This window comes from Colossoma macropomum, unplaced genomic scaffold (genome assembly GCF_904425465.1).
Source record: "Colossoma macropomum unplaced genomic scaffold, Colossoma_macropomum, whole genome shotgun sequence".
Lineage (NCBI taxonomy): Eukaryota > Metazoa > Chordata > Actinopteri > Characiformes > Serrasalmidae > Colossoma > Colossoma macropomum.
This window is the reverse complement of record NW_023494807.1, coordinates 7,048,747-7,062,792: the sequence shown is the minus strand read 5'-3', so window position 1 is coordinate 7,062,792 and position 14,046 is coordinate 7,048,747. Positions and strand designations below refer to the sequence as shown.

At 40.7% G+C, this 14,046-nt stretch overlaps 1 protein-coding gene across 1 annotated transcript in view; it reads left to right on the top strand.

Annotated features, from left to right (window-relative positions):
- The first annotated feature begins 547 nt into the window (after nucleotides 1-547).
- The window catches only part of LOC118797159 (death-associated protein kinase 2-like), a 37,711-nt gene continuing 24,212 nt past the window's right edge, over nucleotides 548-14,046 (top strand). Inside the window, exons 1-3 of the mRNA XM_036556412.1 lie at nucleotides 548-824; nucleotides 12,260-12,375; nucleotides 13,800-14,021. Coding sequence (XP_036412305.1) covers nucleotides 12,314-12,375; nucleotides 13,800-14,021 — 284 coding nt within the window. The 5' untranslated portion in view covers nucleotides 548-824; nucleotides 12,260-12,313. The remainder of the gene's footprint in view (nucleotides 825-12,259; nucleotides 12,376-13,799; nucleotides 14,022-14,046) is intronic.

Genomic DNA, 14,046 nt, shown 5'->3' with positions numbered 1-14,046 from the left:
ATCCCTTAGACCACGTGTTTTAAACACAGGGCCCGGGGGGTGGGGTGTTCATATCAGGCCCGTAGTATAATCCTATCTGGTCCCTCGAAATTATTGTGATTATCTAATAATATTAGCCCATTTCATGACGTGCTGCACTACAATCCCCAGCATGCACTGCACTATAATGTGCGTAATGTAGTCTATTGTAATGTGCATGTACTGTAGCCTATTTATATATTTATTATATTTTTACGTATTTTATTTTTGAACATTTCAAGTATTCATTCTGTAATATTTCAAGGTTCACTACAACGGCCTTTTATTTTGATGCTGGTGTTTTGCTCAGGTTATAGATAAACGGTACTAAACAGTCAAATAAGGACTCAGACGTTCTCTGACCCACAGATTTGTAGAGGTTTTTTATGCGGCCCCTTCAGTGGTTGAGTTGACCACCCCAGCCTTACAGTCTTCAATTCACTCGAACTCCCACTCCCACCTCTGCTATCAGTCAATAGAAGCAGAGGGGGCGTGGCCTTCCGGAATACGGGTGGGAGAGGAACAACAACGCTGGACCAGTTTAACAACTCTGTCTGAGGGGAAGTCGGAGCAGCGCTGCGCAGAGCAGAGCAGAGCAGAGCAGGGAAGTAGACGTCTGTCGCCGGAAAACACGATGTCTTCACCTGATCTGTTTCTTTTTTGTGGTTTGTGCGCGGATTGATATTTTAGGACAGGGATGCAAGCTAAACACTTTCGGGTGACCACAGACAGACGAGGACGTTACCGGGTGGGCGAGGAAAGTGGTGGATCGCAGGTTCAGCGTCACTGTTGCTTCGCGGATCGAGGTACGTTGCGAAATTTACCCTGTTTCTGTCATTTCATTCTCACTTTGTGTTGTTGCTCAAGTTCTCACTTAGGAAATGTTTGCATTTCTGCAGAGTTGATGCTGCAGTCTGACTGGTCACAAGTGACCTGCTGCACATTTAAAGGACCCTATCCCTCTTGTAGTGTGTGTGTGTGTGTGTGTGTGTGTGTGAGTTTATTTTGAACCACAAACACTAATAATTCATTTTTACATTACCATCTTCCAGCTTCTCTTAACCCTCAGAATGAAACAAGCTGTGCATGTAAGACTGCTGTATGTAAATGAGCTCTGTTCTGATTGGCCAGCCTTGTACGTGCCTCATTCAAAAAGCAGCCTGGGCTAAAACACTCCTTATAACTTCAGCCTGAGTGGGCGGGGCTCAACGGCTGTAGGCTGAAGAGGTGAATATTTGTTTGAGTTGTTTTTGTGACGTCACAAAAACAGTGAATTCAAAGTGGAGCTTCCTATATGGATGTATGGACTGGGGAATGAGTGATTTGAAACTTTAACAGTGTTTACACACCAAATAAAGCTGTTTTATTTTTTAAAAAATGTGATTTTCCATGATAGCAGCCCTTTAAACTACAGCTTGGGTAACTGAATTCCAGTTGTTCCAACTATTTGACTTTGTTTCGCGACTTGCAGTCAAGCAGCGGCACACGTGAACAGTTATTTATGAACTGACCATGTTTGGATGCTGATAGAGGGGAGCTCATTCGTATGGAGCACATCAGCTAGAGGTGGGGCTGCAGGTTTGTCAGGTTCGTGTGGCTGATCCTAGTTTGCTGGAGTTGTAAGGGAGGCTTGCTGGAGGTGTGGCTGTACTCCTGGGTGCCTCCTCTGTGGGATTGGGAGTGGGAGTCACAGTAGGTCAGGCTGATGTCTTACAGAGTCTTTTCAGTCTTTCTAGTGTCTCTGCAGGCATTTCCAGAGAGGGGAGCTTTCAGGTTGAGATAAAACAAACAGAGACTAGCTGGAGGCTGGTGTCTTTGCACTGTCTGGCCAGTCGGTTGTTACTTTTTCGAAACATTCTTAAATAAAGGCCCTTAGATGGTTCTTGGCTTGGATGTTTGGTTCTAGACAGGGGTCGGCAGGGGTGGAAATGGCCAGATTCTACTTTTTTTGAGGGGTGTGTGTTATTACACACTTCTATAACCTAAGGATAGCTCACCCAGTTTGCATTGAAGTCCCTGTAATTACTGAATAATAAGCCTTAGTATGTAATAAGCCTGGCATGTTAAGGGATTAAGCTGTAAAGCTTGCAAGTTTTGATGCCAGGGGGACTAAAGAATCTGTTAAAAGAAAAGCCTTATTTTTATCAATCTACGCTGGACTCTGGGCCTCCATGGCTTCTATGGTCTGTGATTATTCAGTGACTAATCATAATTTATTTTCAGTTATGATTTTGGCCAAAGATTATGAAAATAAGATAATCAAGAATAAACAAGTTTGTTCCGCATTCTTTTCACAATGATGTTCTTGTTTTGTGTTGTGTTACGAATCCAGCGCACCTTTTCTTTTTTTTTATTTGTTTTTTTAGATATACTGTATTGTAAGTTCAAGGAAATCCACTGGTAAAAAGCTTTTTTTTGAAAGTTCAGTTCATGATTTTTACCATAATCGTGTAGCCCTAATTTCTAGGATTTCTATCATCGATGCACGGATGTTGCTGTCAGCTCTCAGCAGCCGGGTAATCCTCTTCCTCCTTCCTGACATACAGTGAGTCCATTCAGTCCATTTTAGTGTTTTTATACGCTATGCAAAGCATTAATAGCAACAGGGCTATTCCAGTAACTCCAGTCAACAGTTACAGCCAAATGAATGGTAACAGTTGGCTTCAGCTTTTTTCTGGAGATACGACTTTAAAGGATTTGTTTAGTAAAAAGTCAGTTGTACCCCTTTCCCCAATGAAGTCAGTCAGCTAAGGTATGTTTGGTGTCTAAAGTGCACTTCTTTTGTTTTGTGCTGGAGCTACAAGCAGTGGCATGTCGGAGAGGTGGGGATGGGGCCAGGGGGTCATTTGCCTTACTTGTGAATTGGCTGTAGCATTCGCTGTGGAACCCAGAATTAACTGGTGCATCCTGAACTGCACTGTCTCAGGTGTCAAGGTCCAACAGCCGCTGTGTGAAAAGGTCAAACTTTTTTCTGTAAAACTGAGAACAAGGCCGATTGTGTTGGAGGCTACATGGAGGCAGCAGTCCATCTTAAACTCTCCTTTATGGGTTTATTTTTTAGAGGGTTAGCATGCATGGTGGAGAGATCGAGACAGGACATTGTACAGATACATCTAGACATGATCTGCGAACCGGAAATTCTCATGAACCCAGACCTACATCCAGGGGCAGGTTTACTGATTCTGCAGCTCTGGGCTTAGTTCAGGCTCTGAGCTGCCATCTACTCTGCAAAAAACTATATCTTAGCAGGTGAAATCATCTTTAATCAAGTCAGTAGATGAGATTTGAGATTGTTGGAAGAATATTCCAAGATGATTTAACTTATTTCTAGACATTTTTTACAGAATTAACTTTGGAAATTGAAATGTTCTCACTATGGTGGCAGATGATTTTGCATGTTTTAGGAAATAATGCTTGAAACAAGCCAATTTGGAGAGATCCTTTGTTACATAGTAAAGTTGGGGGGTTTTAAGGGGTTTTGAGGGGTCCTGTGCAGCACTGGAGCTATCTATACTAACAATAATGCTCACTTTATATACAGTCTGCTAGCCAGTGCAGCTCCCTGTTCTGACTGGAAAAAAAGTTAGCTTTGAGACTGTAGCCACAAACCTTTGCTTTCCTCCTCTTTTCTTTTTTTTTTGCATTTATCTGCTATTTGATTTTCATTCTCAGCACCTCTTTATAATGCAGGCTATCTCTTAATGCCCTTGTTCATGCCAGTCTGTCTTTAGGAGGTTGTGTCTTCATGTAACAGCATGGACTAGTCCATTATAACCATGACTGAACTATGACTGAACTATGCACAAAAGATCAAAGTTCCTTGGCAGTGATCAATAAAATTAACATTTTCGAGGCTTAGCCTGAAACCCATGGCTTCACCAGACAAGTTATGGTAATTTTGTTGTTTGAAGCTACTCTATGTAAGCTTTGGGGATTTGGAGACCTCTCTGGTGGAAATGTGCAATTGCACGAACAGGACACGTTTTTCCGAGGATGTGAGTGAATTCTCTACTATTATCATCATATCTCCATCTGTATAATGTTGATTTTGCATTTAAGACCTAAACATCGAGCTGGACCTTCTTTTTTGAGCCTGTGCATGTGACGTTAATACATAAAGGTGTACGACGTGGTGTGTAAAACTCCTGACCCGACGCCCCTGACTTATTTCAGGCTTTACAGGGCGCACAGACATCATATTTTAGCTGTTTTATTTTCTCCTAACGCAGTAATGCTTCACCTTTCAGTTTAAACACAGTGCAGATTTAACTAAATAAATATCAGGTCTAAACCTAAAACTAAAAAAATCTCAATTTTGTGTTGAAGGCCCTTTCAGCCAAGGCGCATTGACTGAATTTTGGCTTGTTTATTACTTGTTTGGGAAATTTATGTAAATTGGGTTTTTTTTGTTTTACCAGGTCATTCATTTGAATAAAGCCATCCGCTCCGTAGTCGTTCATCCTTCCTCTTGTGTTATGTTTATCTCTCAGAAGACCTCGTTTCTGTGCTGGGTTTGAGGATGACCAGACAGCACGTGTGTGCATTCTCCTGACAAAGCTTTCGGGGCGTTCGCTGATAAACGGGGGCTGTTCCTGCTCTCCCCACAGCCTGTGTAAATATTTATTGTTAGAGATCTCTCACAATCTCAGATGGCAGGATGGAAAACCGGGAGGGCGAGCGGACGCAGCACTAATGGTCCCTTTTGTTGTCCCGTTCATTGCACATGCATACATCTGTTCCTGTTGATTACAGGAGCTGTGGTGCATTCTCACAATGATAAGGCGCAGCTTTTATTCTTCAGGCAATTTATTATTGCTGTCATTATTTATTTATTGCTAATGTTCAACATGTTGGTCATGATTCCAAACAAATTTTCAACTTATAATTAAGAAACTGTATTGCTGATAGTTCTACAGTACTGATATAATACTTCTGTAAAAATCCATAATAATTTCACCTGCTTTAATATTTGTTTCTTACACTGTAAAACCTGATGAGTTGAGTCAACTCAAATGATTTGAGGAAACTGATCACCTCAAATGTTTTAAGTTCAATAACTCATTTACACTTAATTAACTAATTCTATTTGTTTTGTTGATATTAAAATGACTGAGTATTGGGGACTCTTGTTTAAGCTGTTCTAACTCAAAATAATTAAGTAATAGTAAATTAAATTCACCACTAGGCTATCATTTTGACAAATTCATATTGTATTGCAGAGTTATGATCATAGACATTTGTAACAAAGTCTTCTCCACCTTAATGTCACTACAGACCACCTCGCCAAACGCTGACAGTCTGGTCCAGAGAACTACACTCAGCAGAGAGGAACTTAGTAACTCAGCTCTCTCAACACTGATTTTTGATTGGTACTGATTGACACGAGTCACAAAATTTTATAAATCTAGTTGACACAAGGGAAGGTAGGCTGGGCAGAATGACAACACACAGACTGGTGAAGAGACACACCCAATATGTAAATATAAGGTACTAAGACCCAATAGGAATGATGTGAATTTAACTCAAGAAGGTTGCATTGACTTAACATTTATCAAGTAAAGCTGAGAGTCTAAACTGAACTGCAATAAGTCTATTCAACTCAAAGTTCCCATCTGATGATCATTTATTTCATCGAAATAAACTTATGAAAAAAGCACAAAAGTCCAAATCATTTAAATGTAAGTATTTAAGCTGTCTGTCACATTAAGCCACACTAAATTTTCAACAGTCTTTAAAAACAACCCACTATTGACCTGTTTGTATTTGCATGTAAAGTCAAGTTAAATAAAAATAGTGAATATAATACATTAACTAAAGTTACCTTACCTCAAAATATGCTGAAAAAGCAATCTTACTCAAAATGACTGAGTTACTGTCTTAATTTGATTTTTTTTAGATTAGATTACTCCAAATTTCTGTAGTATTTAAGTTGTATTGACTTACGTCTTTCTTTAAGATGTACAGTGAGTTTATGGTGTAGTATTCTATAATAAATGTGTAGTATACTGTAGTAAACTACCGTAATTGGCTGAATGTGCTATAAAATTATTATAGGAATACTGTAGAAATCTCTGTAGTATTACTGTAGACTATTTTCATTTCATTAACTTTTTTCATTTCATTGACTTTGAATGATCCAAGTAATCCCAAACACATTTAGTGATGTTGAGTTCTGGATTCTGGGGTGGTAAGTCCACTGTTCAGCTTCTTTGTTTGATGTGTCCGTCTCCTTTTCTCAGTGAGGTTCTTCTTGACAGCTACACATCCTTTCAGACCCACAGCGCTGAGTCGTCTTCTCACAGTGGAAGGATGGACAGAAACACCGGTGGATGTTTCCAGATCTGAAGCAGCTTGATTTTCTCCTCTCTCTCAAAGATGAAAGCGTTAAGTGCTGTTTATCTGATGGGGACGGTTTTGATGGTCTGCCAGGTCTTTCAGGTGGTTGTTAGGAATTGCATTTTCTCTGTAGCTTTTAATCAGTCCGTTTTTAAAACTCCTGTTTTTCCAAATTAGTAGGCCAACATTAATTCCATTCTGTATTGTAAGATGTGAAAAAAAGATGTACTATGAGTAGGTGTGTCCAGACTTTTGACTGGTGATGTATATTTTTGCTATAAAATCATTTATACAGTATTATGTAGGTATTATTAGTATGTAATTACTAAAAGACATCCTATTTAATGCATTCCCAGTCATTACGGTTGAGTCAACTTGTTAAAATGAATAAAACAGAATGCATTAGTGCATTTTAATGACCCTCCCGGTCATATATTGTTATCACTCACATCCATTCTATTGTTGACATACTGTTATTTTATGCAGCAATAAAAGAAAAAAGCAGCACTTATCGTTTTATAACTGTTCGCGATGTGTTTGTTTTTGGCTTGGTGATAGAGCATGGCCTGATAGCCTCCACAATGAACAAGTGATCTATTGTACTTAATTAAATGAATGAAACCATCCAGGATTTGTTATTGTAGCTGCTGTTGTTTCTCCAGTGACTTCATAGAAGTCCCCCAGTGTGCGGCTGCTTGCGGATTCATGAAAATATGACGAATGTTCTTGTGCTTTGGTTTTAATAGCTATAGTGATCAACTTGGAAAGAGTGATCAAGCAAGCTGAAACAAGAAAATGATTTACGCTGCAAAATCCTGGAAAAAAAGTGATGAGTGCACTCTTTGAAAAGAAGAGAATGCAAAATGACTTACAGATGTGTTCTTGTAACAAACAGCAAAGACGTGCCAGGAATGTACCCGATGTTGTGTGTTCCCAGCGTATGCTGATTGTACATTGCTGAGCTTAAATACAAGACAAAACAGATTGGTCATCTTGTAAATTGTCCATTTCCTGGGCCTCTCAATGGAAAGTAATGATAGTCTCTTCCTTTTTCCCATGTTTTTTGCTAACAGCAGATTCTATCATTAGCTCAAAGTAAGCTGTTTGTTAGCAAAGAGTTAGAAACTACTATTGCAGTTCTAGCCTGGGTGCTAGAATGTTGGCTGTACTGTTCAGTGCCAAATACCTCTACTGTTCCATTGTTCTGGATCATAATGAAGCTGCTTCGCATCTGTAAAGAATTACTAAAAACAGGCTCTCCAGGTTTTTAGTGCCCAACAGAGAACACCAACATATGAAAGCGATAGATGGGAGATAGCTTTCCTCTTAGCCCAGAATGTCCTCTATCGGCCAAAACGTTTAAGTTTGCTCATTTCTTCACAGCACCTGTAATCTTAAAGTCAACCTTAAATCAAAATGGACCCTTTTTACCATCTTAGTTCGTGTCCATGCTCACTTTAAGCACAAGCAGTATCATTCAAAAAACTAAATTCTTGTTTCTCTGGAATCTTTGATCGAAGTGTAGTGATTTCTGCAAGAAGAATTATACTGACCAATAATATCTTAACATGTTTTTCCTCCCATCCCATCCCCCTCACCAGTCATCGAACAAAAACATTCTCCACTTCCGGCTGCATTAACATGTAAATTGGCGGACAACGTGCTTTCTTTTCCTCGTTTTACTCCTTTTAATTTTAATTTCTCTTTTTGGAGTTATTTTAGATTGTTTATGTTGACATTACGTTACATTAGTGTATGAGGCTGGGAAACTGTAAGCCTGAGAGGCTGAGAGGCTGAGAGACTGTTAGTCTGTGAGCCTGAGAGGCTGTGAGACTGTGGGTCTGTGAGCCTGAGAGGTTGTAAGACTGTTAGTCTGTGAGCCTGAGAGGCTGTTAGACTGTGAGATTATTAGTCTGTTAAGCTGAGAGGCTGTAAGACTGTTAGTCTGAGAGGCTCAGAGACTGTTAGTCTGTGAGGCTGAGAGGCTGTGAGACTGTGAGACCATTAGTCTGTAAGGCTGAGAGGCTGAGAGACTGTTAGTCTGTGAGCCTGAGAGGCTGTGAGACTGTGAGACTATTAGTCTGTGAGGCTGAGAGGCTGAGAGACTGTTAGTCTGTGAGGCTGAGAGGCTGTGAGACTGTGAGACTATTAGTCTGTGAGGCTGAGAGGCTGTTAGTCTGTGAGGCTGAGAGGCTGTGAGACTGTGAGACTATTAGTCTGTTAGGCTGAGAGACTGTTAGTCTGTGAGGCTGTGAGACTGTTAGTCTGTGAGGCTGAGAGGCTGTGAGACTGTGAGACTATTAGTCTGTTAGGCTGAGAGACTGTTAGTCTGTGAGGCTGTGAGACTGTTAGCCTGTGAGGCTGAGAGGCTGTGACACTGTGAGACTATTCGTCTGTGAGGCTGAGAGGCTGTGAGACTATTAGTCTGTGAGCCTGAGAGCTGTGAGACTGTTTATCTGTGAGGCTGAGAGGCAGTGAGACTGTTAGTCTGTGAGGCTGTGAGACTGTGAGACTATTAGTCTGTTAGGCTGAGAGGCTGAGAGACTGTTAGTCTGACAGCCTGAGAGGCTGTGAGACTGTTAGTCGTGAGGCTGAGAGACTGTTAGTCTGTGAGGCTGAGAGGCTGTGAGACTGTGAGACTATTAGTCTGTGAGGCTGAGAGACTGTTAGTCTGTGAGCCTGAGAGGCTGTGAGACTGTGAGACTATTAGTCTGTGAGGCTGAGAGGCTGTGAGACTGTTAGTCTGTGAGGCTGTGAGACTGTGGGTCTGTGAGCCTGAGAGGCTGTGAGACTGTTTATCTGTGAGGCGGAGAGGCAGTGAGACTGTTAGTCTGTGAGCCTGAGAGACTGTGAGACTATTAGTCTGTTAGGCTGAGAGACTGTGAGACTATTAGTCTGTTAGGCTGAGAGGCTGAGAGACTGTTAGTCTGTGAGGCTGAGAGACTGTTAGTCTGACAGCCTGAGAGGCTATGAGACTGTGAGACTATTAGTCTGAGAGGCTGTGAGACTGTGAGACTATTAGTCTGTGAGGCTGAGAGACTGTTAGTCTGTGAGCCTGAGAGGCTATGAGACTGTGAGACTATTAGTCTGTGAGGCTGAGAGGCTGTGAGACTGTTAGTCTGTGAGGCTGAGAGGCTGTGAGACTGTGAGACTATTAGTCTGTAAGGCTGAGAGACTGTGAGACTGTTAGTCTGTGAGCCTGAGAGACTGTGAGACTATTAGTCTGTGAGGCTGAGAGGCTGAAAGGCTGTGAGACTGTTAGTCTATGAGGCTGAGAGACTGTTAGTCTATGAGGCTGAGAGACTGTCAGACTGTTAGTCTGTGAGGCTGAGAGGCTGCGAGACTGTTAGTCTATGAGGCTGAGAGACTGTGAGGCTAAGCCTGCTGACCAGCTTTTCACCTGTCTTAAAAAGTAAAAAGAAAATAATAAAATCAAGTTTTCAACAATTAATGAATTGTGTTTCAGAAACTAGAAAAATACAAACCAGAATGCTGTAGTGCTTCATGTATTGACAAAATCTGATTATTTTTATTTATTATTTTCTTTTTCTGCTAAACAGATTCTGCTGACCACCAGAGTCTGACTCTGTTCATTGTGGAACGCCTGCTTTTAGCGATCCAGTCAAATCCTAAAGAATAAAATCATGTCCTGCTCACAATTATTTCTCACCCGAGTAGCTTGTTTCACTCGGAAATATCATGTTAAGGAAGAAACGTGTTCTGATTTCCTATTCATGTTGACTTTAAATAGACTTGTTTATGTGGTTTCTAACACCAGCATACTGCTATATATAAAAGCGCCATCTGGAAGCTTTTTATAGTGTGCCATACTTTATGTCGTACCTTATAAGGTGAGATTACTTAAAGTCAATCACAAATCAAAACTGGTCTTTTTGTGGTTTGATGTGAAATGGTTCATTGTTGAGAAACAGATTTCTTTACCATGGTGTTGATAGGAACCAGGGGTTATTTTACCTTACATGAGCCTCTATGACATTAATTAGTTTATAAAAACACATTTTGGGCCAAACTGTTATCTCAAAACTATCGTCTCTGACATCAGGCAGCATTTTTGTAATTATTTCATGTAATAACTTTCTGAGAGGGAGCTTTTAGAGGTGGACATCTGTTTCCTATCACCACCAAGAACAATTCTGGCTCAGTACGTTTCTCTAAAGCGGAGCATTTCACACCAAACCACTCTGAATGACGTTGGTCACATCTTAATCATTTAATTTTGTAGGAATTTAGAAAAAATGATGGAAATTCCCCTTGAAGCATAATTTATCTTTATCATACCCAGAGAGCAAGAGGACAGTGCCCACGGGTGGCAAAGCTGGCATCCCCCTGGCTTTTTGCTGAGCGTTTTCTGGGCGGCCCACTGGTGATTAAGCAGAGTGTTAGACAAAATGCCACTTTCAGCGCTGGTTTCCACTCACAGTGCAGTTTACTTATTGATATTGACTTCTCTGTTAATTAGCTTAGTAAATAATTTTGACAGTAACATCATAAATAATGCCAGTTATACAGCTGTAACCAATCTAGCTCAGTGTCGGCATCAACATTTTCAACACAATCGTATCAGGCCTAGGCCTTCATTTTTTCTCTCTCAGTTGTTTGTAACATTTATCTTACTTTATTTTCCAAATTAAAAGACTGTGCATTTATATCATTTTGAGGAGATTAAGGACTAGTTAGATCTTGTATGCAGGACAATAATCTAGGTGGTCTCAGGGTGGACCAGCAGTGACATACAGTCAGCAGGACGCTGATCTTATCAAGCCAGTGGACTGATAGGTGCTTGTTATCTGGGATATCATGTAAAAGATAAGATTCTTGTTTTTACAGTAATCTTAAATTGAAATGTGGTGAATTGCCTGCCTATAAAATGTGTTCTCGTTTTGCAGCAGCAGGCGGGGACCAATAACATTAGCCAATTATATGATGTTTCTCCTCCCCCTTCCACAATCCCACCAATCATTGAGGGAAAAGCGGTCAGCTAGCTTGAAGAGCCTCCCCGATACTATGTTTCCTCTTGGAAATATGTCACTTTGCTAACTCAGCAAAGTTGTTGAGGTGTGATGTTTTAGGCATTAAGTTTGCAATGTGCATTTGGGGTATTTTAGCTTTTTCACCAAGCTATTTAACCATCTCGTTATCTTTGGGGTCATTTTGACCCTATGTAGTGTTTAACGTCTCTGAATAAATAAATGACGTAATTTTTTTGCTTCATATGTAACGACTTTCCTTAATGTAATGGGGGCGACTGGGTAAACATAAAATTAACATGATGGTATGTTTATAATGTCCTGTACACATCTTGTATGCGTCGATGTACTTTGAGGTCGGTTTGGTCTCAGACTGTTTTAGCTGTATAAAACATAAATGTCAATATTTACACACATTGTTTTGCTTGTTTTGGATGATATTGAGATCACTATAACATAACATTTTATATTCTTCAAAAAAAATCCTTCTGCGTCATGGCCCTAACCTAACATACCATACTGTGGTACTGTGAGAACCACTGATAGTTCACGTCATGTGGGGGTGGGGGGCATAATTCCCACCAGAACTTTGATACTTCCCAGAGATTTAAATCGGTGGGGTCAAATTGACCCCAAGGAAAAAATTTGAAGGAGGGTTAAAACATACAATACAATATACATTTGCCGTAGTGAACTCAACACGGTATGTTTTGGACATGAAAACGCATCACCAAAAACACTTACCTCTAACCAATCAGAGTGTTGCTGAATGCCAGAAGTCTCAATCTAATTCCAGTTAAAGAAATGAAGTCAGCCATTCCAATCCACTCCCAACAGTCTGGCACACAAACCCCTGGAGCCATTGTTTCACTCCCTACCACCTCTTAACATGACTGGCTTTCTCTCTGTGCGTACAGGATGCAGGACTAGCGCTGCTTGGACCGTAGAGTGGACAAAAGGTTAGCAGTGCCATGGCTCAGTTCAACCTGCAGAACGTGGAGGACTTTTACGAGATAGGAGAGATACTGGGCAGGTGGGTGGAACATATGAATGTTCAGAAACCAATAACTTTAATGATTTAAAGTTTCCTAGAAGGGAAGAGAAACAAGATGATGTTGCCCGTCAATGTGCTGTTCAGATGTCCAGGTTTTCACATCTCAAAGTTAAAGATCATCCAAGCTGTCTGGGAGCAATAGTGCCAAAGCAGGCGACAAGAACTGTGACCAGAAAATGTATATTTTATCATATATATATATATATATATATATATATATATATATATATATGATAAAAGGAGCACTTCAGTGTCTGGCATCTGTCTGACATATCTGTATCATACTATCAGTTACCACAAACAATAATTTTGATACCTTTCTTGTTCTTACAAAGGAACTGAAAACTCAGTGACTGTAATAGAATCCATTGGGCAGTCGCTGGCTGTCAGCAGATGACATACAGTCTTCAGTATTTTTTTTTAATTAAGCTGTATTAACTTTAGACATGGGAGTAGTTTTCCTGAGGGAAGAACTTTCTAATGTTGGTGCTGTCCAAAAAAATATCTTGAAAATAGTAACTTTGCAAAGACTTTCTTAACTTTTAGTGTACGTTAATTGAAAGATCTTATACCAGGTAATTTTAGAGCTTTGCTATTGGTCCATTCACCATGAAGTGTTCACAGAATACAGGGTGATTCAAAAAGATTCATCTGATTTCAAAAGATCAGAACAATGCAGTAAACTGTAAATGGTTTAAGTAAGCATAAGGTTTATTTTGTAATTTTACAAGTGCTCAGTATGATCCTCGTCTAGCTGTACGGACAACATCAACACCATAGTCAGATTCATCCCATACTCGATTGAGCATGTCGGGTGTCACTGCACTTACAGCTCTTTCAATGCGATTTCGGAGATCATCCAGTGTTGTGGAACCAATGGCGAACGCTCTGAGCTGTTGGATGTTCACTGCCCACGAAAATCACGCTGCACAGTTATGACAGATTCACTCTTATTGAAGTGGAGAACGCAAAACACTTTCTGCTCAGGGGTCTCCATCTCCTCGCAGACTGAAGGGAGCCATCTTCCACTGACAGTCAGAAACTCTATGACCCCCTCTTTGAATTGGTATGTGATTGGTTCCTAGGCGCCTGGCGGTTTTTAAAAATATGGCGCTCTGAAATCGGATGAATCTTTTTGAATCACCCTGTATAAAGTACAGCTGTTGTGTTCAAATTATGTAGAAAAATCAATATAACAAAAAATGGAGATTTTTTTTGGTTGTTTGTTTGTTTTTCAAACCATCTTGATATATATAAAGATTAGCTGGAATATTAATTTAATGAAGGACGATGTGAGGAGAACAGTAGATGTAAGAGAAGTGGTTTCAGAAATGGTTCTCCTTTAGTATTTGGAAGTTCATGGATCTTCTCTCTGGTGTAACCTCTCTGTATGTTGGTGTCAGTGGTCACTTTGGTCAGGTGCGGGAGCTGCGAGAGCGGGCCAGCGGCGTGTGCTGGGCAGGAAAGTTTGTGAAGCTCCGGCGGAGCGTGAGCAGCAGGCTGGGTCTGGAGAGGAAGACAGTGGAGCGTGAAGTGGAGATCCTGCAGGCCCTGCAGCACAACAACATTATGGCCCTCAAAGACGTGTTCGAGAGCAGGGCCGAGGTGGTCCTCGTCGTGGAGCTGTGAGTGTGTGAGCAAGAAAGTGAG